The following is a 25,155-nucleotide window of genomic DNA, read 5'->3' on the forward strand; positions in this document are numbered from 1 at the left end:
GATCCTGGATGAAACCAGCAAATACTAGTCAAGGTAAACTAAGCAGCCCTACAAGAATTAAATCGCTCTCATTTGTGTTCTAACAGTCCCTAACTCAGGCTGGAGGAGAAACGTGCCTCATCACCATTGTTATTTCATTGCTTTCTACAGTCTAGGAGATAAGTGGCTGCAGATTTTACAGCACATTGTCGCAAAGAAACACATATCAACTTGGGGGCGGTTAGACAGGACATGGAGATTTGTTATCCCTTGCTCAAGCAATTGAGGTGGATAATGCTTCTGTGTCATGAACCCATCAATGGCATCTAAGTTTAGCTTCATGCAGCTTTAAATCAAAGTTTTGCATTCATTTCCACGGGTTTATTGATTGCTTCTTGCTCAAACCCACCAGCAGCAGAGCCTGCAGATGACTGATATCACAGAGCAGAAGGTTGGCTACGAGCCCCACGTTGAACACATGGTCTATTGGAGATCTGCTAGATGAAAAAGAAAACATTCATGAGTGCAACAGCACAGCCAGCGAGACTCAGCAACATCTGGATTTCACCTCCTACTAATCAGGAGGAGACAGTAAAGCCAGTGTTGGGCACTGGTGGAACAACAGCAATGTCCACTCCCGTCCTCCCCGGTAGCTGGGACAGGCTCACACCTAGAGGCGACGGCACCCCTCGTTGGGAAGTACCAAAGACACCCACAAGACGCTGGAGTGATTCTGTTCAGCTCCGTGTTATCAGCAAAGAGTAGCTGTAGTTCCCTCGGACTGTGGAGTCACCTGGATGGTGGATTCCCACGGAAGACCAGCAGCCGTTGGCTGTTGCTTGTGCTCCCTGGTGAGCCAAGTGAATCACAGGCTAGGACACTGCTGCTAAACCCAGCCGAGCAAATCGCCAACCTACACTTCTCTGAGAATTTGCTACTTTTCTAGAGATTATTACAAGTGAATTTTCACCCCTGGAATTCTCAGTGTTAAAAAAACCAAACCCAAACCAACAAAGCTTTTAGAACCATGAAATGGAAGATATTTTCAGGAGATTTGAGGTTTGATCTGAAGTAGGTTCAAGTATCTTGAGCAGAACCTACCTGATGATTGATTATGGTTATCCTTACTTTTGTATTTCACAAAATACCTTATCCGCTTCCCTCTGATAGAGCATCCGGGGCTCTTACTAGATTTTTGTTTTTCTTTTTGACTAGGATAAACACAATAGCGTTTAGACAAACTGCCTAAAAGACTGCGTCTCCCAGATCCCCAAGTCTGTTAAAGCTCGCTTTTTGTCAAGCCGCCCATCTCTGTCCTGCTTTCCTTACAGAGTCCTTTCTTGAGGATATGATCGCCAGCACTTCAGACACAATCACACAGATTAGCTTAGCTTCCAAGCCACACTCACATTTTGGAAGTTAACATCCTTCTTGAAACTTCCTCTATGTTCTGTAGGAAGTTAACCCCAATGCACCCCAAGAACTCGCTGTCCATCCTTGCGTGTCAGCGGTTGAAGACCGCTTCGTTAACAAGAATGCAAGTACACAACGAATTGTCACAATCTCTGCTGCAACAGGGTCTTTCAGACCATTATCCCTTCGCTGTAAGACACCGTATGCCAGACTCCACCTGCATCATTACTGTTGTTAGCTGGTAAAAAGAATGAAAGAAAACTTAGACCAAGTCAATGAATTAGAGGTCCGCAGTCCATTTCTAAGACGGTTTTAGTGACACCACCTTTTCAAGCGAGTGTGCTCTGTGATCCCAAGGACTGGGTCCTCCCAGCGCTTCCACCGGTCTCTCCTCCCAGGAAGGCCTGTGGAAGACGGTACGGTTTGGTGACAGAGTAACCACTCAAAGATGTGCAATACGACCACTGTGGATCCAGCTACTTGACATATTAGAATGAAAAATACATTTAAGAAAATAAACAAGCAATGCTTTGAATCGCTATACTTTATTAATGCTTCAGCAACATCAGATCCTACAGTGGGGAGTTCTTATCCCCGTTTCCAGTCACTGCTTTGAAACAACTTCTTGCAATATGCAAATAGATACATGAGGCACTGTGTGAATACAAAAGTGACAATACAAAAAAACCCCAACAATTAAACCTCATGCAGTACGCACATACATATATATATATTAAAAATATGGTAATGTGGCACAATACACACGAGCACTATTAGGACAATCCATGTGAATGAATGTACAATATGCATAGCATTTAATGATCAATGACAGGTTTCCGACCTGTGCACAAAACCAGCCAGCTTAAATAAGAGTTTGAAGAAACTAAACAACTGGTTAAGCCACAGCTTATAAAACCTGCTGTACTGCAGCTTTTCTGCTCAGGGTCACAAGTGCAGATTAGCATACAAAATAAATAAGGACTACGATTCTACAACACTCGGCTAACAGCTCCTACTTCAAAGTCACTGGCCCTCTTACTTTCATTCAAGGTTCATTAGCCAACACAGTGGCAAGAAATGTGCCTAAAGCAACAGTTCTGCTGTTGTACTACTTTAATACTGATAAGAACGTGTGTTTTTAGGTCGGCAGGAGTAGTTACGGAGGTCTAATTTACCACTAAATAAGCACGGGATTGAAGTTACGGTACAGAGCAGACACTGAAGAACTACGCTGGCTGAGGCTGCTCAGCCACGCGGTGCGCTGCAGCAACAGCTGCCGCTTCGGTCAGCTAGGGCAGGAGCGAGAGAACTGAAGAGGGAAGAAAGTCAGAAAGCTCTTTTCCCCTCTCTGAACAGCGCAAATGTTTGGAAACACAAGCAATCTGTAGGAACGGGGAAATACGGAGAGAAGAGCATCTCTCAAGTCCCGTATGCAGGATGAGAGCTACGGTTACCTGAAGTACGCTTAAGAATTCCTATGGAATAACATGCAAATAACAGGATTTGCTTCTTACACATCCAATAGTGGTCAATGCCCAAGACACAACAGTTGTAGTCTCTTATCTTCCGAGGTGACACGGTACTTTCTACACTCTTGGTATTGTGGGCCCCTGCAGATCAGTCCACGTTTGCTATGAACAGGGATGACATTGAAGTTTTAAAGTGTCAACTAAACTGACTTAACAGCCAACGGAGTTTACAGTGTAAGAAGCTGCATTTTGGGGATGGGGGCTGACAATGTGAAAGGACATAAAAGAAAAAGAACATTGGGAAGAGAATAAGGAGGAGACAGAGCAGGACTGACTTACAGAAGAGGAAGTTAAAAGTAGTTAAAGTAGTTAAGGAAGTTAAAGTACTTAAGGTTAAAACTTTATACTGGCTTTTTTTTGCCAGTATAAAGTTTTAACCCCCAACAGAACAAACATCTTGCTGTTATTAAATACACTGAAAGAAAAAAAGAAAAACAGCCCAGCGTGAATCATCCAGTATTAAGCAGAATGGCTTTTAGCAAAGTTAGAAAGGACAACATGAAAAAGAGGAAGTATTTAATTGCCCTGAGAAAGTGTGTCCCCCTGGCCCGTAGGACCTCTCTAGATTCCTAGTTGTCATCTCCTTAACCTTCGACATCCAAAAGGAGCCATCATTCCCCAGTTAAAAGGATAAATACTTCCTGCAGGGAGTGATGGTTACGCCTTCCAGCTCCATTTGCCAAAGCGACCAACCTTCCGCACACCTAATGTATTGCCGCACAAACGATAACAGACTTCAGGCGATCTGCTAGACCAGGAAAGACTGATGAAGTTCTTGTGCATGGAAATCCAGGGCCATTTAATCCTTAATTAGTTCAGTACTTGCTCTGTTAATATCTCCTGGAAATCAGTCATCAGGCTGCTTAGTTGAGGGAAAATTCAACAATCATAATCTAACTAGTCACAAAGCCCAGATACATTCAAGCTCCTTCGAAAGTTAAATATATTTTCCCTCTTCAGACTAAAAAAAGCACATATCAACAACAAGACATGAAACCCTGACTGAGAGGAGTTTGTTAACAAAATAAAGCAGACATTACAAAGCAGCCAAATTCATTTGCTTAAAACAGTGGTTTTGAGCTGACAGTGCACTGCCAACTCTTCTAGGTTGCTTTTTTTTATTCCATTGTTTGCATTCCAAGAAGCTTGAAAACATTTCTTTTCCTATTGATTTTGTCCTCTTCTGTTTGACAAAAGCTGCATCTTGCTAAATTTTCTGCGCTGCCAACACAGCTGCCTTTTGTTTGTTTTCGTGCGCGCCAGCAGCAGCGTGCACAGCTTGGGAAACACATTGAACCCGCAACGCTGAACAGCTTGTGGGGAAGGCTGTGGGGTTCGGGCTCCGATGGGTCACACCGAAATAAGGGTTTAAGTGATTCCCTAAGATTTTGGTTTCCTATTCTGTTCGGAGATAAGGTTATCCCAAGAGCCTACCAGTTCATTTTAAGGTAGTATTTTAAGAAGTGTCTATGACAGATACGTGTCCAGGTCCAGTCACTTCCCCATGTCTCCATTTGATTACTTTTCAGCTGACATGACTGGTTTCAATAGAAATAACTTTAGATAAAGTACAATCCAATAAATGTATTAAAAACAACCAAAGAACATGCAGAAAGTGGCTGGCTTAGCTCTTAGAGCTGCCAATGCTGCAGAACAAATGCTCGGCAGGGCTGGCTGCTCTGGTGGCTCGGTTTAGGAGGGCAGGGAGGACAAGCCTCTTGGTTCTGGTGCTGTCAGTTTTAAAGGCTATGACTAGCTTGGCAGGAGACCCACTGCTTTCCAGCACAGCTAGTCAAATTCACTCAGACCTGCTATAAACACATTTAGAGAGAACAGATAACTTAGCGGAGATTGGGAAGTCTTGCACTCCTTTGAAAGCTCATTTTTCCCCCGTTCCAACCCTTCCTGAACAACATTTTGTCCGTCAGGAGTTGTTTGCTCCTCAAGAGGAGGAACGGGACCACTACTTCCTAGTAGGATTTTGTCTGATGGCACAGGTCCAATTGTTAAAGGGACAGTAATAGAACTAAGCAGGGAAATTTAATTCAGGCTTAACTAGAGCTCAACTATATATGAATCATCTGCACTCTGCTCTGTCGTGCCTAACATCCCCCCACCGTCTCCCTAGAGCATTTCCTTGGTACTTCAGCACTGTAAGAACAGGAGCAGACCGTGTCTGGTGCTGTGCATTGAGTACCTGCATCCACAAGAACAGAAGTGGTTTAACCAACCAAGTGTCAGTTACACAAAGGTGGAGCTGCGATCTTAATTTAGACTTCAGGCAGCTCAATAACCGTCTGTGCCCTTTACAGACTGAGGATGTTTGCTGGTTACCTTTTGTGCAATGCTGTTCGGAAACGTTTATGTTCCTCAGCCGCTTGTTTTGGAGGCACCTCTTAAATAGCTTCTGAAGGATTGCCTGGGAGGGAAGTTTCAACCCCAAACAGCTGCTTTAAGCTTTCAACCGAAAATGGGTTTTCCAGTGCAGACAGCCAACTTATCTCCAGAATTCAGAAAGCAAGAGAAGCACTTTTCCCAACATCCAACAAAAAAATGGAAATTTTAGTGGCTTTTCACGACAGAAAGCTAATAGCACTGGAAATGCTTTTAAAAAGAGCAGTATCTCATCTGACTTTGAATTCAGATAAGTGTCTATTAAATGCTATTAAAGTCATTGCTGTGATTAACACTATTCAACTGCCAGCTCTGCTGTAACCGCTCCGTGCCCAATTACTCATCTTGGGAGAGCTCAGCAGCCGTATCGATTCGTTAACACACCTCATGGCATTTACTCATGGCAGCAGTGGCGGTGACCGGCAGCTGCTCGTACCAGTGCTCCCTCCTCGCGCTACCTCACACGTAACGATGTTTGGAAAAATCCATGTCGTAGCATTAGCTTCCAAGACAGCGTCGCGGGGCCTCGGTGAGTCGCCTCGGATGCTTTCCCTGTGATTCCTTCCCTGGCTGTTTGAAGACAGTTACCTCTGAGTTTTGCCGTTTTAATGGGTGTGTTTCTAATTCTTTCAAGCACTGGTATTTCACTCTAAAGAACTGACATTTGTAGCTCTATTTTCCAGCCCACTTCCTTTTTAAAATAGGCATTAATAATACTTAAATGCATTCCTGTCTCTCTCTTTCACTCCTCCATCACTCAGAGGGTGGATTTTACTTAATCTCCTTCTGTTCTAAAAATTTTCCTGCATTTCTATCCTCTGTGTTCTCAGAAAAAAAAAAAACCCAAAACCAACCCTGCAACAAATGTAATTTGTAAAATTGTAATTTGTCTATGTCAGACCCAGGAGACTTCACTGTCTTAGGTATGCTTCTTTGTAGGAGAGGGCGGGGTAGGGAAGGCAAGGGAAAGAAAGGCAGAAGTATGAATTACCCATAAGCAAAAGATGTTTTTCTCGAAGCAGAATGACTACAGCTCGTTTTCAGTCAAGCACAATACCAGAATTTAAGCGTGCTCTGTTTTAAAAGTGCAGGTTCTTTTAAGGAGCAGCCTCTCTGATGCTGGGTGCTAAATTGCAGCAGCATTCATTTGGAGTCTAGTAAAATATGACAATACTTTCATTTTTCATCGAACATTTGTCTTGAACCCTTCAGCTCACTTCTACAGCCTCAAACATTTTGGCCAGACTCCAGAATTGTTTTTGTTGCAGGCCCGTCAGAAAGACAACAAGGAAACGGGCAAATTAGTCAATTTGTCATTAGTCAATCTGACATCGGCGGACAAGCGTTAGCGTATTGTACATGACACTGGGAAAGGCCAGAGAGGCGAGAGCGTTCTTTCACCAAAATTACATGCTATTTTTAACCAAAGGAGGGAAGGAAAACACAACAGCCAACACCAGAAATCCAGTAAGTTGTAAGAGGAAAGATAAGGAAAGGTAATGTAGCAGATTAGTACTGGGAATTCAAAACAGAGCACCGTTACATATTCTGGACTATTTCGTTCAGCTTCACACCTTCTGCTAGAGCTCCTCACCCTCGCTCCTCGCCACCCATACCGGTGACACTTCCTGTAACAGCTTATGCGTTAAAGCTGGTGGCTTCTAACAGAGGTATCAGGTGAAACAAAAATCGGAGGTTGCCTTGTCACCCCCAGGATAAGACCATCCTGATGACCACTTTCAAGACAAAAAGTACACTTCCAAAATCCATACTGGCATACTTTGTCATACTTCCGTTACTGATTTGACATCAAATTGAAATGCTGGTTTTTCAGTTAGAAAAAAAAAAAGTTTCCACAGGTTTTGATCAGGCTGTCAAGCACACATAAGACATCTCCAAAACCAATCCCCCCCCCCCCCCAAGAGTACTTGGAATTTTACTGTAGATGACACATTAAGACTTATTTATTCCACTGATAGGTTACAAACTGCCATTTTTGACCCAGTTACAACTCCTATAGACTGACCAGGCTTCTTAAAGCTAGTAAAAAGTCTCTGAAAATTAGGGAAATATTTCTTTATCCCTGCTGAAATCTGTATGAGTTCCCAAAGGCTATTCCTGTCCACTTTCATCTCAAAGAAATGAGGCACTAGGTCATTTAGAATGAAAATATCTATATAAGGGAACAGCTTCTCAGAATGCAGAATTTCTTCCCTAGAGCATAGCTCTGAGAACTCAGTTTTTTGATGACCACAGACAGCTTTCTAAAGGCCTGCTTCACTTTGCTCCCCTAGAAAAAAAAATATATCAGATTTGAAACAGAAAAGGATATTCTTACATAGCTGTTAAGTATCCACTGACTTAAGTCCAAAGACTTAAGACTTTGTTTCCTCTGCAAAGTAGATCTTCCCCAAAAGCCTGAAATAAAAAGGATAATTACAAAAAGTTTGGCTTGCTCAGTTCCCTCCATGTTTCAGGAAATTTGGCAAATTTCAGAAGCTAAACCATACTGTGAGTTTACCAATATTTCACACCTCCCTTCATGATTACAGTAGCTTCCCGCTGTCCTGACAAACCCCAGACAGCAGTAAAATCAAACACTTCTGTAAGATTTCTACTCTATTAATAATGAGAACTATTTCCAAGACACCAAGAGGCACTAGTGGTCATCAGAACGTAGCATGACACTGCATATCTGGGTTAGAAATCAAAGAGCTGGGAGATGGTAAATACAAGGGGATTACTATGCAAGTCTAAAGGCTTCCTCAACCGAGGTAGGGCCACTACAAAAATTCACACCTACCCTACCAGGTTGCCAGCACAGAAAGCCTTCCCACATATGTTAGGACAGCAAAACGTAGGACGGAAAAGCGCCTGCAACCTTCTCGGAGGAAAAGCTCCTGTTGTTGCACACAGAACAAGGAAGTCCCTGTCCGAGTTGCTGAGTAACGAGATGGCGTCATGGATGAGCTCCTGTGTTAAACCGCAGGGCTGTCCGTAGTAATCCAGCAAAAAACTCAGGTCACTCGGGTAACTGCAGAGCCACTACGGGCAAGAACAGTGCTGCTCTCTTCTGCCTTTTAGCCGCCTCAACTCTTCTCCCTAAATTTCCTCCCTAAGCAACGTTAATGTTCAACACATTTTAATCAACAGGCCTGACATATTGCAATGCCATGTGCTTCTAAACGAGGCATACAATCTTGCTGCCAGATGTAAAGCACTTCTTGTTTGGATACAAAAATTACTAACACATTTGCCATTGAGCCTTCAGATCTTGTTGAGCTCTGCCAGCCGGGCTAGCGAGGCAAGACAAACACAACCGGAGGCTCCAGCGCGTAACGGGTAGAACAATCGCACAACATACACACTCACCAAGATTCTTTCATCCTTGCCTTCGCTTCACTTCTCCTTAGAAAGTTATTTAGACCCCAAGAGTTCATGAGGTGTGGCCAAATGAACCAGCTATTAATCAAGACCTGTTCCTAAACTGTTTCTAGTTTGTGTTATTACGTTTTCTTGTGAAGGTCAGAAGTGTGTTTCTTTTTAAATGAAAGTCATGATGACTCAGATCGTTACTTTATGATTAACTAGAGCTTTTTCCATGGGGCAGGGGTAAGTCACAGTAAGTATCGTGAAGCTTTTACTACAAGTCACAAGATTTGGCAACAATGAAAGAGGTGTTTTCTCAAAACCTAGTTCCCACTAAAATCATTCACAAAAATGAAACGTTTAAGTGCATTAAGCATTAGTATTAATGAAATAAAAATATCACATTTTAAAAACACTACAAACTGGCTCAGAGTGTGACAGGAAGCCAGTAATCCTTGGGTGAAATATTTAAGGCACTTGAGGGTAGTCAGTTTTTAAAACCAGATAATAGACACAGCCACTTAAAAATTCTAATTTAAATACAAACCACAACAAAATAAAAGTAACACTGCAAAAAATTAAAAAATTCATCCAACTGTAAAGTTCAGTAAATACTTAGAATAAAAATAAAACTCTCATTTGTTATAGTACACAAAAAAGTGGCAGAAACAGAGCGTATTTAACTGCTAGAGCATACATACTGTAAAGACCTCTCTGAAATACAACAATAAGGGTCCTTTTTTTTCAGGTTGCCAAATAGCCAATAAAGTGTGCGCGTTAGGGAGAAAAAAATCCAGTGCAGTTAAATATTGGATTCCAGTTTATAAAACCAGAGCATCCCAGAAAGCAGCTGATTTGGTATCATTTTGCCTGGGATATTTCTAGTTAGCTTTCTTGCTCTTTTCCTGGAGCATTCTGTTTCACTTTCTCCTCTCCACACACACAAAAATCAGATGTGTCTGAGTAAAGAGGCCGCATCCTTCTGGTAGTATCATCTTTGGTACAAAACAAAAGCAACGTACACAGCATAACGGTGTCACCCAGTCTCTCGCACACCAAGCCTGCTTCTACAGACCAAGCTTCTCTGACGGTGACAGTTTCTCTCCTCCCAGTCTCCAAAGGAACATCACAATTAAATACAACATACAGCATTCTTTGAAGCACTAATTTAAATTTTCACTCAGAATTCACAAACGGGTATGCTCACCCAGTAGCTTATACTTACTGCGGTTTCCTACCACTTCCAGGGCAGAGGGATATGACCAGCAGCCCTGGGACACACTTTAGAAGTCTGCTCCCAGAGACAAAATAGCTGTACAAATCTCCACGTCTGCTCAGCATGTTTTGAAGGGAGGGGGAAGGAAGGAAAAGACAAATGGGAACTCAGTAAAAGGAGTCTTGCCTTTCTGTTAAATGTTTGTCCACACTTGTCATTTTTTCCTGACACGTTTTGCCTATTGTGTTAGAGGTTTCTTCAGAGGAAAGCAGTTCCTGATGTGAACTTACTTGAACATTCTGGATTAAGCAGATTTTGTCACTGTGTGGCTGCTGCCTCACAGCTGAGGAAACTAAAGGGTGAGCTCCGAGCATCATCACCAGCCCCAAGGCTCTTAGGGTCTCTGAGACAGTCTGCCAAGATGTCCTGAGGATCCCTCAAGAACACCACGAGAACAGTGATGTTATCACTGGATCCATTCTCCTTTGCAGCAGCCACCAGACTTTCTGCTGCTTTGAGACCCACTCCTTTGGTTTGCATTAAATGATCTAGGACCAAGTCTACCACCTCATACGGCTTGATGGCATCAAAGAATCCATCGCAGGCTAGGAGCAAGTAATCTTCAGAACCAGTCAGCTCGAATGAATCTCCATCCGCATCACCGGAGATGTAGGGTTTTTGACATATGTCACCTAAGACAAACAAAACAAAGGCTTTACTACTTCATATGCAAACAGTAACTTCTTCATGCACCACTGGCTTTTACCATCCTCAAGGACAGCCAGGTCATATTCCAGAGGTACCTGATGCAGCACAGCGTAGTGAAAACCTACGGAATAAGCATGGAAGGCATTTGCTTCTTTAAGAACGGTTGGGACCTACCTAAATCCAGTGGATTTCTAAGGATTCATGCTTTCCTAATTTTGCAGGGAAACTAAAGAAATTATTTTAAGTTTTTTCTCTATGAAATGTATTTGTGCAAGGAAATAGTCAGGCCTTCATTTTGCAGGTGTGCTTCTTGCACTGCCTTCAGAATGCTGTTAAAATGACATTTTTCTTAGCTATTCAGATATACAGCACAACGCCGTAAAAATCTGTTCATTGTGTTTAGTTCATCAATTTTATATGGACACACTATTAAACATGGATTGCTGTTGATTCAAATAGTATTACACAGATTTCTATTAATTTGCTTCCACTCATACATTAGTTACCTACTGTACTTGCCCAGGGTCTTTTCTCTTCTTGCCTTAATCAGTGTGTAGCAAAGTAAGCTCATTTAATCTGGAATACTACAATTATAACACTGGATTATAAATTGCTGGATGTGTGTGATTTGAAGGAGGATGCAGTGGTCTGACTTAAGAACTGCAGTCAGGAGAAAGATATATTTAAGTGGACAAAAAACCCACAAAGCAGACATTCAGGCACATAAAGAAGCCCAAATCAACATTTATCGCTTCCTCCACTTTTACAAATTAAATACTCTATGTTTGTTAAGCTACTGTGGAACACCACAGTGTCAAAGATATTTACAAGAAGCAAAAGACTTAGAAGTATAAAAGAATTAGGACTGTCATGGCTAGTATGTAAAATAAAACAATATTCTATGCTGATGGTAAAACCAGTCAGACTACATAGCTGCAAGCTACTTAAGTTATATAGCTGTAAGAAAGCCTTACGGCAAAGACAGTAAGAGTGGTTTACTCTGGCTGATGCTGAGCAATACGTCACTTAGAGCAAATGTGCAGTCTCAGGTGGTGTGTTTTAATCACATTTAATCTGAACTACACTGATTCTGATGGTTTATCTTACCAATTGCTCTGGAAACAGCCAGGGTACCATTAACCCGCCAGCAGTCCATGTAGGTAACACAACCACCCAGAGCCTCTATCCGCGCTCTCTCATCCTGAAACACAGCAGAACACAATTTTTAAACTGAACACCTACCCATGGCTTACTGACCTTGTTGTTATCCAGTCGAAGAGGAAAAAAAGACAAAACCCAAAACCCAGAGCTGCTTCTGTATTTATACTGATTACAGCACATGCGTATCAGAAATATGCGCTCAAGATTACTGGACACAACCCACCTACTTCCCAACCATACCATGGCTTGTCCACAAACAGGCATCATTCTTAAGTTCTTGTATCATTGTGTTCTTTCCTACATGGGTGAGTACCCTTTCCTGCCACTTATTGCCATCCCACAGAAACTGGGTAAATATGTATTCTATTCCAAATACTTACAAGATAACTAGACTATGTAACAAGACCATTTACATTGATGCTCCTTTAACTAGTCAGTGATTACAAATGTTCACGCTATGAAGGCGAAGGGTCATGCAATGCTATCTAAACTTGCAAGGTCCCCATCAAATTTAATGTAATGAAATACATGCCTATTTAAAATAAATAGAAAATGCAATACACTAAGCCCGTGAGGCTAGTAGATCATCATTAGCTTTTGAATGACAGTATAGCATATTATGAAAGACTTGCAGTATACTAACATTTTAAATAGCTATTAATCTCAAATTAATAAGATGATTTTAAAACTGCCTGTTACAATTCCCACAAAAAAAACCCCACTGTGAAAGTCTTTAATTACTACAAAGTTTGAAAAGACAGTCTGAGCAGGAACTCTAGTCAGGACTACCAGTACCACCAGTACTTTCAGGGGGGCACAGCTGTAGGGACCACCTTTTCAAGACAGAGGAGTGGATGGAAAAAAAGAAATTATACATTCTCTGACTCCTACCATACAATAGATGTAATTATTTATAGCACCAAACACTTCAGAAGGCTTGATTCCAAAAGGTTTCAAGAGAGATTCTGAAAACACACACAAAAAACCCCAAGTCCGACTTACTTCTCTCTCTGGTTTGTGAGGCTCCATTAACGTCACAGCTTTTCCTTGCTGCACAAGCATTACCTGCGAGTCCCCTAGCCATGCTATGTGTAGCTTGTTCCCTACAATCAACGCAGATACACCTGTTGTACCACTCCGCAGCTTCTACAGAGAGAACAGGTATGTTAGGCGAATACTCAACAAGCTCTACTAGGTTACATGGCAATACTGTAAACCCAGGTTTAATCACACTGAAACGCAGCAGAGCAGACCTGCTAATCATAATCCAGATACCTGAAAAGAAGGTACAAGATATTAGACAGACTCAAGATAAACTCTTTACATATTATAACGTGCAGATGGCTAATACTGCCTCTGTTATGCTCTTCCTTCTCTGCTCTTAATTCCAAAAACGATCTAGGAGTTTAAGACCTCTGTCGTTCAGAACACAGAGACACATGGAAAAGAAAGATGTTCTGAACGTCAGTAGTTTGAACGTTTCACAAACAGGCACAGGTGTCCCCAATCCCTTTCACATTATCCACTCTACCACTAGCAACTACAGACACCTTGCTCCGTATACATCCCCTTATCCTTGGGTATTTAAATGAGGATATTGACAAAGGAAGGAGCCTAATTGTCCTAGATTCCCTGTAAAGATCAGTGACGGTCAGACCTCATTAAGATGCTGGTCCCTCTTTTGTACCTCATTGACAGAAATGAAGATATTAACAATGAATACTTCCATATTCAGTTACTGCTATAATAAAAGAGTTCTCATTAAGCTGTATTATAAACCATCCTCCCATTATGTAGATTTGAAGAAAGAATGTTCATCATACCAACTTGATTCAAAACTGATCAATAAGTTTAATGAACTGAAGAGTGATTTAAATCACAGAATACATTTTTCATCTTATAACCACCTGTGATGTTAACGGTGGGACAAGAAAGAGGAAGATGGTGACCGTATTATCAGGAAGAGATAAACCTCTTTTCCAGGTAAGAGGCAGGACCACAGAACATCTAGAGGCTGCCTAATTTAGGTAAAGCAGCAGCAGAGTGTTCTCTCAAATAACTGGTGTGTCAGGATCATTTAAACCACTTAATGCTGCTTTTTCCATCACTTATCTTGAATGTGCAAGCACTGTCATTTTGTTTTTCCTCAAAAAAAGAAATAATTCAATCAAAGAAAACTTTACATGTAGCATAATTTCATTAAGAAGTCAATGACTCAAAGAAACTACTGCCAGAGTTTTCTGGATAATACCGTGTTGTCCAACAGTTCTCAGTGTTATCTAAATACAATGGAATTAATCTCTACCCACTCACCTCTCTTTTGGCTTTGAAAAGAAACATTTCATCTGTCTTCTGGAAAGAGCATTTCAAGGCCTCAGCTGGATTCGTAACAATTTCTTCGTGTAGCCCAACATTTACATGTAAATGGGTTGCTGAATAATTGGCAGCATCCACTCCACCATGGCCGTCAAATACCGCAAAGTAAGCGCGATCGATGTCATCCTTTTGCAGGGAGGGAGAGAGAGGGAGACATGTTCATGTTCAAAAACAAAATAGCTCGTAGACTGGTACCAGCAAGCAAAGATTCTTTGTTCTGGGCTTTTTTCCACACGATGGTGCATAGGTAAGGGCAATTTATGTCAGTTTACCCATGAGCAAAATGGACAAAATGGGTACTTTGCAGGGGAATTACATTGCTTTGTTTGCTGTTAGTCATTTAATATCCTTGAAAGTAATCTGCAACTGAAACAGCAGAACGCTGGTTATGTAGCCCCACCGCAGCTTCATTAATTGTCACCTGTACATGTACAACTGCTGTTCTCCCCCCTCCTTTTCTTAATATATCAGTTACCTCAGTCACAAGAACATTATAACTCCAGGAACATAACACTAAGGCGAACTTCCCGTCTCCCTCTATCGCTTATGACACGAAACCTAAGGTCACAAGATCGTTCTTCATCAGGGCAGTAGTTAGCCCCTAGCAACCTGAGTCAGTCAGCCCTTGCTGCAGCAAACACATGATAAATAACTTGTGGCAAGAAATTCTTACCACTTCACAGATCATCCATCACTAGGTCATTGTGTTTATGGGAATGTGGAAAAGCTAAGAAACCCCAATTTTGTCCAGACTTACTGATAAACCGAACAGCTGATTGAACTCTGGGAGCAGAATGTGGCGGTCCTCCATTTTCCGTCGAGTGTTACGGATGGCATGGGTGGAAACAAGCAGGAACCGCTTCAGTGGTCTCAGTGGCGGCAACTGCTTCTGCCACTCAAAGCAAACATCCCGAAGCTTGTTAAAGAAGCAGCGCTGCAACGACTCTCCATCCAGCACTGACAGCACAAAGACAAAACAATAAGTTGTGTGCCTCATTTTCCTCCGTTTCCCCACCTTTTGGCCTGTCTTCCCTTCAAGTTTCTTTCCTCAGAGATACATACACACGTTCAGCACTCTGCAAGAATTAAGACAGGCTCCTGAGAATAACATGAAGAGAAAGTTGCAATGGAAAACAGTATAACATTGAGGATAAGAGCAGCTTCTTTACTTACTAGTTTTCTTTCAAAACAGGGGCTTATCAAGTAGGTGATTATATTACAAAAATCATAACAAAGACCCCCAAATCAGTCTGGCACATTAGACATGAAAGTTATGATGATGAAGTAAAATGCACAAGATATAGCAGTAGGAGTGCATCCCTACTGGGGGAGAGAAAAAAAAAAGGAAAAAAATCAAAGGGCAGAAAAGCCTTCAAGGTAATCAAGGTAAGAGATTGCTGTTGTCTTGGACACAAAGGCTGGAAAAGCATCAGCCTGGCTTCGGCTCGGGTTATGTCCTAGTGAACCACTTCCACTGAAACAACGAGGAAGTCTGAGAACGTTTTGCTGAGGTCAATAGCTCAACTCATAATTGAGCTGAACAGATTAGGATTTTAAGCTGTTGTCTTTATCTCTTTAAACGCACGTGGTTGTAGGAGCTGGAGGGACAGAAAAACGCTTCCGCCACTTTCCTGCTTTGTCATTACGGAGCAGAACTGTAAACACCATTGGGCAGAGTGTGAAAAGCTCCGGCCAGACACTCAAATCCTTTTCTGGATAGCTCCCAAAGATCAATTAATCCAAACTTATTGTTCATCAGACTGAATTGTTTGGTGTTTGGCATCGCGTCTAGCTTTGCAATGCAGTCTCTCTCAGGATAGATAATAATTTAAAGTTTTGTTATTTAAGTAAGAACCCTGCCTCAATGCCAAATCAACGAACTTCAAAAAGCATTAAAAAGACTGTCTATAAAGCAAAAATAATTTGCTGGTCACTAACGTGTTTCCTAAAGAACTGCAGTGCATGAACTATCTTTCCTATTTCTGTTTTATCCCGACTCCTTCTAATGCTGCCACCATTACAGCTTCCTCAGAATTCCCTTTTATAACTCCTGGTTCGCAAGCATTTGTTTTTCTCAGCAACACTGGATGGCCAGCTACAGATGCACCTCTGGGCCTGGAGAATCGAAAGCTTTACATTTAAAATAGATCTTTGATTAGCAGTCACTACACATTAACTAAAACTACTTCTGGTTTGCTTAATATACAGGTGCGAATGGGCAAGATAGTAAAACCTTTGAATATGAAGTCATCCCATACACAAATATAATTAAATAGGACAACATCTTAAGCAGCTTTGTCTACAGCTATTAGTTTACATATTTGTAAACGGCTTGACTAATACTGACCAGTGGACTTGGACACATATTGCTGTTTAATTATTAAGTTTGTGAAATCTGACATAGAATCTAGTACCTTAACACTAGAAATTCTTCTGCAGCACACCACATCAAAGAGCGCTGCTCACACAGGCACTCGTACACACCTTGCTTTTATATATTCACTTCTCTTTCATTCCAAGAATGGCTTTTTGGCAGAGTTGTTATTGCAATGCAGGAAAGAGAGTCCATACTGTGCTGTAGCACAAGGAACACCTTTCTTCCTAGTCGTACAGTTGAAGTGATGCCACAGCAATTACAAGATAGGGAAAACAAGTACAAGTACGGTCCAAACGTGCAGAGGGATTAACACCTTTAAAGGAGGTATTATTCCTTGCACAGATTAGGCAATGCAAGTACCTGCATAGTTAAGCAGATTTCCATAATGTTCGATAGAGGAACAGTGAATAGCAATTTGATCTAAATGACAATGGTGACACAAGAACAAGCAAACATAAAATAGACAGGAATATGTACGATGGAAATTAAAGGTTTCAGCCGTCAGAACAGGAAAGGTTCTGGGGCATTTGTCAATGAGGAATAGCGAGAGAGAACCTGAGCTAGTTCAAGGTGGAGCTCATTCAACGACTTTCTGATTTTGCCTGTACTCTCTCTCTCTCTCTCTCTCTCTCTATATATATATAAGTAGACTCCAATCCTGTATCTTTATGGCCTTCAGAATAACACAGCAGCATGAATGATTTTGTCCCCAGTATAATGTAACCATACACGATTCCAGAGACGTTAGATGCTTGTGACCAACAAAATGTCTGTCCTATCAAGCTCTTCATTACTCACTGTTTCTAAACATTATAATTTCTTAAGCCGCTCAGATTTCACTAAGTGGAGGTCTGTGGTCACAAGATTTTCATAAAACCCAGAACTAGAAATTATAATTAATGCTAGGCTCACAAATACATAGCAGTTCACATCTTATAGTACTGCTACAGTTCACCTCAAAGATAGTAACATGGGATTCAGTGAAGACTCCCCAGCACAGTGACTGCAAGATGCTCTGATGACCAGTTTCCAGCTGCTTTGTGAAATATTTGTGCTGAAAATCTACGCAGTTATCATATGTGGGTTACAATATGCTGTTCCTTATTTGAGCAATAGCAAATAAAGCTGCACTACTAGAGCACAAAGGCGCAGTGCAGTAAGATACAATTCTCCCCAATTTAAGGGACTCAGTAAGGGAGATGCTTTTATATCACTTCGACAACGGGAGACCTTACCACATGCCTTATGGTCATTGCTGCAAACATACCAAACAAACATTTTGGCAGCGTTAGGTTTATGGCTGGACTCGATGATCTTAAAGGTCTTTTCCAACTTAAATGATTCTATGATAACACAGAGCTTCTAGTTATGGAAGGTCAGTACCTTATCTCCTTCAGCTTCCCCCGCACAAAGACATGCTCTAGCACTGCTGCCTGAACCCCTATTTTCTTACAGTTGCAGCGGTCTAGTAACTTCTGCCGGCTCCTCATCTGGGGCAGTGCCCTGCTCCGGGTTCGGCTAGCTGCAGCGAAGCCCGTGTGACTACTCGCAGACCGACAGACACCGTGGCACAGCGAGTGCAGAAGTTGGGCGCTGTGGGGAGGCTGACCTCGAAGTGACTCAAGAGGCACCTGTGAGAATCCCTTAAGACCTGTGGAACTTACTCGTAAGCGGGTTCTATGTGGGTGCGCTGGGAGGCCCCAGCCCCAGCCGGGCCCCAGGTCCACCAGGGGTGGCAGAGGGCCTGGGCCACCACGCCCCACCCTGGCCCCACCCGTTTGGGGCTCACGCCCGCCCCGGAGGCAGGTGTGCCGACACCCCACATGTCACTGTTCACATTCCCTGAGAACACCCACCTGCGAATCATTTCTCCCTGCGCCACAGGAGGAGAGCTGGGACGCGTTGTTTAGACCCCAGCCTAGCTGATGCGAAGCCAACTCTTGCCATGCAAAGCGCGGGGAGCTTGCTAAATCTCTCCAGACATATGAAGGGTACAAACGTTAAGGCAAGGGATGAACTATTTGGGGTGCGCAAGACTCAATGAAACACGCTTCCCCTGCTGCCGTTTCAGACTTATAGGTGAATACTGAAACGGGCTTCTGGGAAGTGTCACGTCCTGGCCATTGCCAGAGCTCTGCTTGGAGATGCATCCTCTGGGGCACGCTGAACCGCCTTTCAGGTCATCCCCGGGAAGCGGAAGGGCGACTATTTCCCCTTACAGGACAGGCTAATTTGCCTAAGACATCTCTCCTCCATTTTTATCTTCGACTCTGCCCGCATCCTGCTCCATTTAAATTCCTGGCACTGGGATTGAAGGTTTGGTGAAGTCTAACGTTAAACACTTCAGCATGTAAATGCAATAGGACCATCTGTTACACAAGGCACAAACCCAGTACTCAGTCACCAAGGTCTCTTCTCGCTCCAACTCACTCAGATAGGAGAAAATGCAGGCATCAGGCAGAAGACACATGCATCGGGTCCTTCATCCCTCAGCATCCCGTCTTTACAGGGGAGGGTGGGGAGAGAAGAAATATTTGATAAAGACAGAGACTACTGAGAAACTTGCCAAGGGAAAGATCTGGAATTTCAAGATGTTCAGGTTGTGGAGGGCCCAAAATCTGGTCCCAAGAACAGACAAAAGCAAGATGGATTATATGGATTAATTTAAGGTGTCAGTGTGGCTGCACAATAGCAACTGCGATGATGCCAACGTCAAAACATAGGAGTAATTTGCTAAGGTCAGTCTACCAAAGAGAAAAGGGCACTTCAAAAATACAAGAGGTTATCAACTTAAGATAGGAACTGAACCAGTTCAATTTAAGTGAAAGTATCCAACGAGGAGAGGAAAAGTTCTTAACTAGTTCAGCTCGGGAAGCACAGTCATTAATTCTTTTGGGGAGGAGAAACTCACTCTCCTCTTTCCAGAAAGCCAACCCACACGATCAGTCCGGGGCTCCAGACGCCACATTTGCATCTTGCCCACAAAACTACCTTTCATCCCACAGATACCCAGCAGGAGCAAATAAAGTTCTATTCACTGCTGCTTGCCAGGCAGCCTAACCAAATATTCTGGGAAACATTTCAAAACAAGTCTTCCAACAGACAGCCAGCCTCTGGGGAAACCACAGATGGAAGAAAAAGTATGCTTACAGGTGAACCTCTCCTCATCAACTTCTCCCTCTGTTTCCACACTTTGCTGCTTAAATTCAGTCAAGTCTGTTCGGAGGACTTCATCAACTGCAGCATGGATCAACGACGCTGCAAGAAGTGGCGAAACACCTCTGCTGGTAAGAAACAGAAGGGAAAACAAAACAAAGTGCATTAGTTTAAATTGAGCTACAACCTCACTGTTTATGGCTGGTGACCTCAGAATTAGAAAGCATTACACACAATCAGTAATTCCAACTTCATTAGTAAGCTAGTAGAAGAAACCATATGTTCAATATTTATTCATGCAAATCTTTAGTACGATCTTCAGTTAGACAACTGCTTTCTCAAGAATGCAAAGAGGAAGAAGCATATGAATCATGTTTTCAAACTGTTGCCTCACACTCCAGTCGCAGATGGTACCTCCTTCTCTTGAGCTCTCAGATGGGAACCGCTACCTTCAACTCTAGCCTCTGAATGCAAACATTTTGTTGCTACTCACTACACAACATTTCTTGCTTGCAGTCAGCCGTCTCACCACAGACGGTATCAGGATCGCCGCACTGTGGTACATGCAAATCTCCAGAAAGGTTACTTAAGATGGCAGTTCCCTCCACAAGAAAAGTCATGCTCAGCACTAACCTGCAGCCCCTTAACACCCAGTTTCTGCTGACAAGAAGTTCCCCAGAGAAATCACCCAGGAAGAAGGTGCAAAGAGTTGGCGCTGGAGACTAGGCTAAGAAAAGACTCAAAGACTTGTGATTCCGCTGAAGCTTTTAGGTAAGCAGCTGGAAGACAATAACAATCAACACCCTCTCCTTTTTATCCAATGCTTTATGCAAGCTACGTGCTTTATAGGAAGCACGTACTTGCCACACTGCTTTTGAATCTGTAAACACATAGGCCCCATCCAAGTTTAAAATAGGGCTACTAGAAAATAACTCTTCTATATTCACTATATTCCCATGGCAGGCACTAACGATTACAGTACATAGCACACATTCCAGACATTTTCTAAGAGCACAACGAAGAATAAGCGTGGACATCCACAAAAAGCATTTTATCCATTGTTCACAGAGTGTTTGATACCCACAAAGTATCAAATTATCAGCCAAAGCAAACAACACTTTAAGGCACCTGCAGCAAGTCAAGGGCAAGGCTTTGTTTTCCCAGGAAACCTTTAGGAAGTCCTGCATGAAACTGGCTGGCCACAGAGTAAGAAACGGTGGAAGCAACTGGCCTCTGCAGAGGCTCAGAGATGACTGGTTTTGTGTGTACAGAAGAGCGGGGAGGGGCAGACCGTGAGGTTTTTAGATCCCAGTGACAACACGCTGAAATGCATTTGCCATTGTGTTTCTGAAAGAGAGGCCTTGTCATACCCTCACAGCCGTGTACGAGTACCTCCTGTGGCAGCAAACAGAAAGCATTGTGTTAGTCAGCGGGCTGCGAACAGAAGCGTGTTTTATGCTCTGCATTCTGTAGCGGTGATGGCCTACTTTAATGAGTCATTTTGGTACTTCAAATAGATGGCAACGTCTTTGCAGGCCTTTCAATGCTAGCTGCAGTCATAGCACATCAGGGAAAGGCAGAAAAATGGCTCTTTTTTTTTTCAGGCTAATATGTTTAGGGGAGTCAGTTCCTTTCCTACCCAAATTAAAAGTAACAATGCCTGCTTACAATCACTCCGACACTAACAGACAACTATTTAAAAGGTCAGGCAAGAAACACATCTGAAACGGATACGGCACACACACCCCCTCCCCAAATCCTGCTTCCTGTTTTTGTTTGTGTAGCTGGAAAAGAAAGGAATATTAAAATACAAGGCACACAAATGATGTCAGAAATGTAGCTGATGCTGCTGAAAGTCAGAAGCTTTAGTTAAAGTAAGTTTCAGCTCCAAGAACAAAGACAAAACGTATTAAGTGAAACAGCTGTGCATTTAAATGCACTGCCACAGCTTCGGTCACCTTCAGAATCTCTCTGCTATGCTGGAGGAAAAATTCAAACCTATCCTGGGTTTCCAGCTCAGCATCAGAAGAGGGATTAATACTTTGATTTTAAACGTTATAGACTTCTGCTTTCTAGAGCCCTGACTTGCTGAACTGGGTCCATAGAAAAAAGCTTAGACAAAAGGCAATATACTAAGTCACGAGTCCTGGATAAACCTCTGCTTACAGGATGCCTGTAACAAAGAAAAGGTTTATGAATTATATGTCACATCCTTCCAACTTTTTCCAGTTGCCACCCAGTTCCTAAAAGGGAAATCCAGAGACTCCTCAGTACTGATGATATGCTTCATTCAGTTTTGCTTCCTATGCATTTCCTCTCCCTCCATAGCTTTGCAAATCTACACAAAGAAAATGTTTGCTTATTGGGATTTTATTTGTTATGCAGCCAGCAACAACACTGAGCAGCTGATTCTGACACTGTGACAAAAAGATAAAAGCCTAAAAAAATGACCCTACCTATCTAGCTCAACCTCGGTTCGAAACAGAACATACTTGTTGATCACCTTATAAACTCTTCGTACTAGGTACTACCACACTGGTAAGCCTGTTTTTTACACAAGCTCAGGTAAACAGAGCTCCAAGGCAACGGCATCTTCCATTCAGTTTCAGTATTTAGTGGTTCTAATTTCATCCCCTAAATCAGAGGCTTCAAGAGTTAACAAAATAGATAATTATGAGTAAGAACTGCTGCTTTAGTTGAGAGCCACAAGGTCTCACTTGGCTGGAGAGGGTCTGGAAGCAGGCACAGTACCTATGGCAACCAGTGTAAAAGTAGAAGCCCACTGCAGTTACCATAACAGTCTTCAAACCTTTTCTGTAAGCAAAGAAGAATGTCATTTATTGTTAAAATCTTCCCTTCAAAGAAGCCCAAGACACCCCGCTGGCAGGCTGAACCAAGCATAATTTAATCTTCATGAATCAGAAGAAATACTGTAGCTGTTTCTGAAGCGGGTGAACAACTGTGCTGGGAAGAGGAGGGAAGCTGGTGGGGTGTGTTACATGGAGGGATGTTACCTTCTCTTAGGAGAGTCTGGGGAGGAACGTGCCAGCCCCATTCCTATGACACATGCAACACTAATTACCTTGCCCCAGCCTACACAGGCTAGTAGTAAACAGACTTAAAATTTCTTTGCTACAGGCTATTTCTTTACTAACAAAAAGGGTGTGTTTTGACCACAACAAAAAAATATTTTAAAAGAACTAATGCATGTTGTAACAGTGCAGATGAGGCACTGCAGCTTCACCACCAGCTAAAGTCAGGTCGCCAGCGGCTGGAGCGTGGAGTTCACATCCTCCAGCCACTTCATGGTAAAACAGAAGCCTCATATTTATACTCAGGTTTTTAAAACAAGTGGCAAGTTACAGAGTAAAGCAATACATATGCCAATAAAGAACACAGTTAAATTTATAGGCCATCCTCCTCCTTGAAAGATCCCGGCCTACTGGACACATACAGCGCTGTTCGAAGGCGCTACGCAAAGCTTCTGTTGGCATACGCCCCGGTGGGCAAAACACGAGTTACACACGGAAGCAGAAAGCAATTATGATATTGTGCATACTTTGGATTTGGCATGAGTTACAGAACGTGACTGACTTCCCTTCTTGTTCACCTTGTTTCTCTTTCGCAACACAGTTTAGTTCTCTATTCATTCCACTTTAAAAGACCGGCTGTCGTACCATCACAGCCGCAGCGTACCCACGTATGTCGGATCCATCATACACTGCTACTGACCCTGACGTATCAGCCTTCAGAATGGAAGGATAATATACACGCGTTTCTTCAGGAAGCAGAAGCTCTAGTAAGATCACTCCTTGTGTGGTTTTACCTGGGCCATTAAATCCCCAGGACACTTGCAGTGAGCGTGGCAGACAAGTCACCCGTTCAAAGATGCCCCCACCTCCTCTTCTCCTCCAGTTTAAGAGGGTATTTTCAGAAGTCTCTAGTTAACAGCGTTGTGGGCAAGGGCAAAGCATCTAGAGCATGCGAGGTCAGGCCACCACAGCTTGTCCACAGCCTCACTATGACTATGCTTTTTTCAAAGGCTTGAAAGCAGACGACAGACTTTCTGTTGTGCTCCGTGCCCACAGCTTACGGCGGCTCTGAGAGAGCCGAGCAGCGCAGCAGGTGGCAATCCGAGCAGCTGCTCTTCAGCGCCTCGAGCAGAGAGGGGCAAGCTCCGTGTCACCTGGCGGGGAGCGGCACAAAGCCTCGCCAGGACACACCAAACACCCCGTGTTTATGCAAAGCCTTCTCAATTTCTATTTGCTTCTTTGGAAGGAAAATAGTTCACGTCCCGCTGCCCCAAACACATGCGTTCTCCCACAGGACTGTCAGGAAATCTCTGTATGAGAAGAAGCACAAGAGATTGCCAACCGTATTGGCCGCGTTGCTGATCACTTGTCACCTTTTGACTTGGGGGACGAAAAAGTTACACGACAGTCTTTCTAGGCGTTATCACCACAGTCACGGCAACAAGGCAGCAGTGCTGTTGCAGGCCAGGGGACCACCGAACGCTCCCCTCTTCCCTTCAGAGCGCGCATATACACACACACATGTTGGGGAACAAAGAGGTGCTGTATCTGCTCGCCAAAGCTTCTAGCCTCGCTCAGCTGCAGCTGGCTTGTGTCGGAGGGAAGCGATACGTTTGCACTGATGTGCTACCCAGGCTCTGCGACACCATACGATCACACACAGCACAGCTTCGCCAGTGAAGCGGCTTGCGGCTGCGGGCTCAGCGTGCGCCTCCAGCACGCCACAGCTACATCAGCAAAGTGGTTTTAGTGCAGAGCCGCAAATGCCAGCAGTTCCCTAGTGAGTGAAAGATCCTCTCATCCTGCCAAAATAATAGCGGGTCACAAGTTTCCTCATAAACAAAAGCTGCTTGTATTCAGTATTTTTTCCCCAATCTGCCACTTTTATTTTCCTCCCCGTTTTTTATTCTTATAATCAACTACAGAATATTTCCACTCAAGTGGCTGTAAGCATTAGCATTTATTACAGCAGGACCCAGAGTTCCCAGGGTGATGGTGACCAGAAAAGTACACATACGTATCTGTCAAGGAGACAACATCTGACATCCTACAGTGTGTAGGAAGTTGGTTCTTCTGTTAACTACATCAGGTCTTTACAGTAGATGAACAAGATGGAATCAAACCAAATATATAAAAAATGCCACACACAGAATTCCAATCTTTTATGTTTCCATCTTTACATGAAGCAGTTTTTTCCAGATTTTCTTCTGAAATTATCAGAAGCAGCAGCTATAGAACCCAGAATCCATCTGTTTAGGCCCTTCAGTCATCATCGAACAGTCTTTACAGAAAATGTGAATGGAGAGTCACCTGCTACTTCCATTTCATTCTCAGCGGGAAGAAAACCCACACAGCAGAACTGGAGAGGCTTAATTCCACAAAAGCCACTTTTCAATTAAGCCCTAAACCCGTTGTTTCAAAATTGAATATTTCTTGTCTTGATAC

At 42.9% G+C, this 25,155-nt stretch overlaps 1 protein-coding gene across 2 annotated transcripts in view; it reads right to left on the reverse strand.

Moving 5' to 3' along the window:
- Positions 1-1,918: 1,918 nt before the first annotated feature.
- Positions 1,919-25,155, reverse strand: part of PPM1F (protein phosphatase, Mg2+/Mn2+ dependent 1F) — a 28,484-nt gene continuing 5,247 nt past the window's right edge. Inside the window, exons 2-7 of one of the 2 annotated variants that reach the window (XM_075110209.1) lie at positions 19,673-19,803; positions 14,903-15,102; positions 14,083-14,271; positions 12,772-12,915; positions 11,716-11,809; positions 1,919-10,592 (exon numbers count right to left, since the gene is read on the reverse strand). In XM_075110209.1, the coding sequence (XP_074966310.1) occupies positions 10,219-10,592; positions 11,716-11,809; positions 12,772-12,915; positions 14,083-14,271; positions 14,903-15,102; positions 19,673-19,803 (1,132 nt within the window). In that variant the 3' untranslated portion in view covers positions 1,919-10,218. Of the gene's footprint in view, positions 10,593-11,715; positions 11,810-12,771; positions 12,916-14,082; positions 14,272-14,902; positions 15,103-19,672; positions 19,807-25,155 lie in introns of both variants that reach the window. The other variant, XM_075110207.1, reaches the window with a different exon arrangement.

This window comes from Phalacrocorax aristotelis, chromosome 15, assembly GCF_949628215.1.
Source record: "Phalacrocorax aristotelis chromosome 15, bGulAri2.1, whole genome shotgun sequence".
NCBI lineage: Eukaryota > Metazoa > Chordata > Aves > Suliformes > Phalacrocoracidae > Phalacrocorax > Phalacrocorax aristotelis.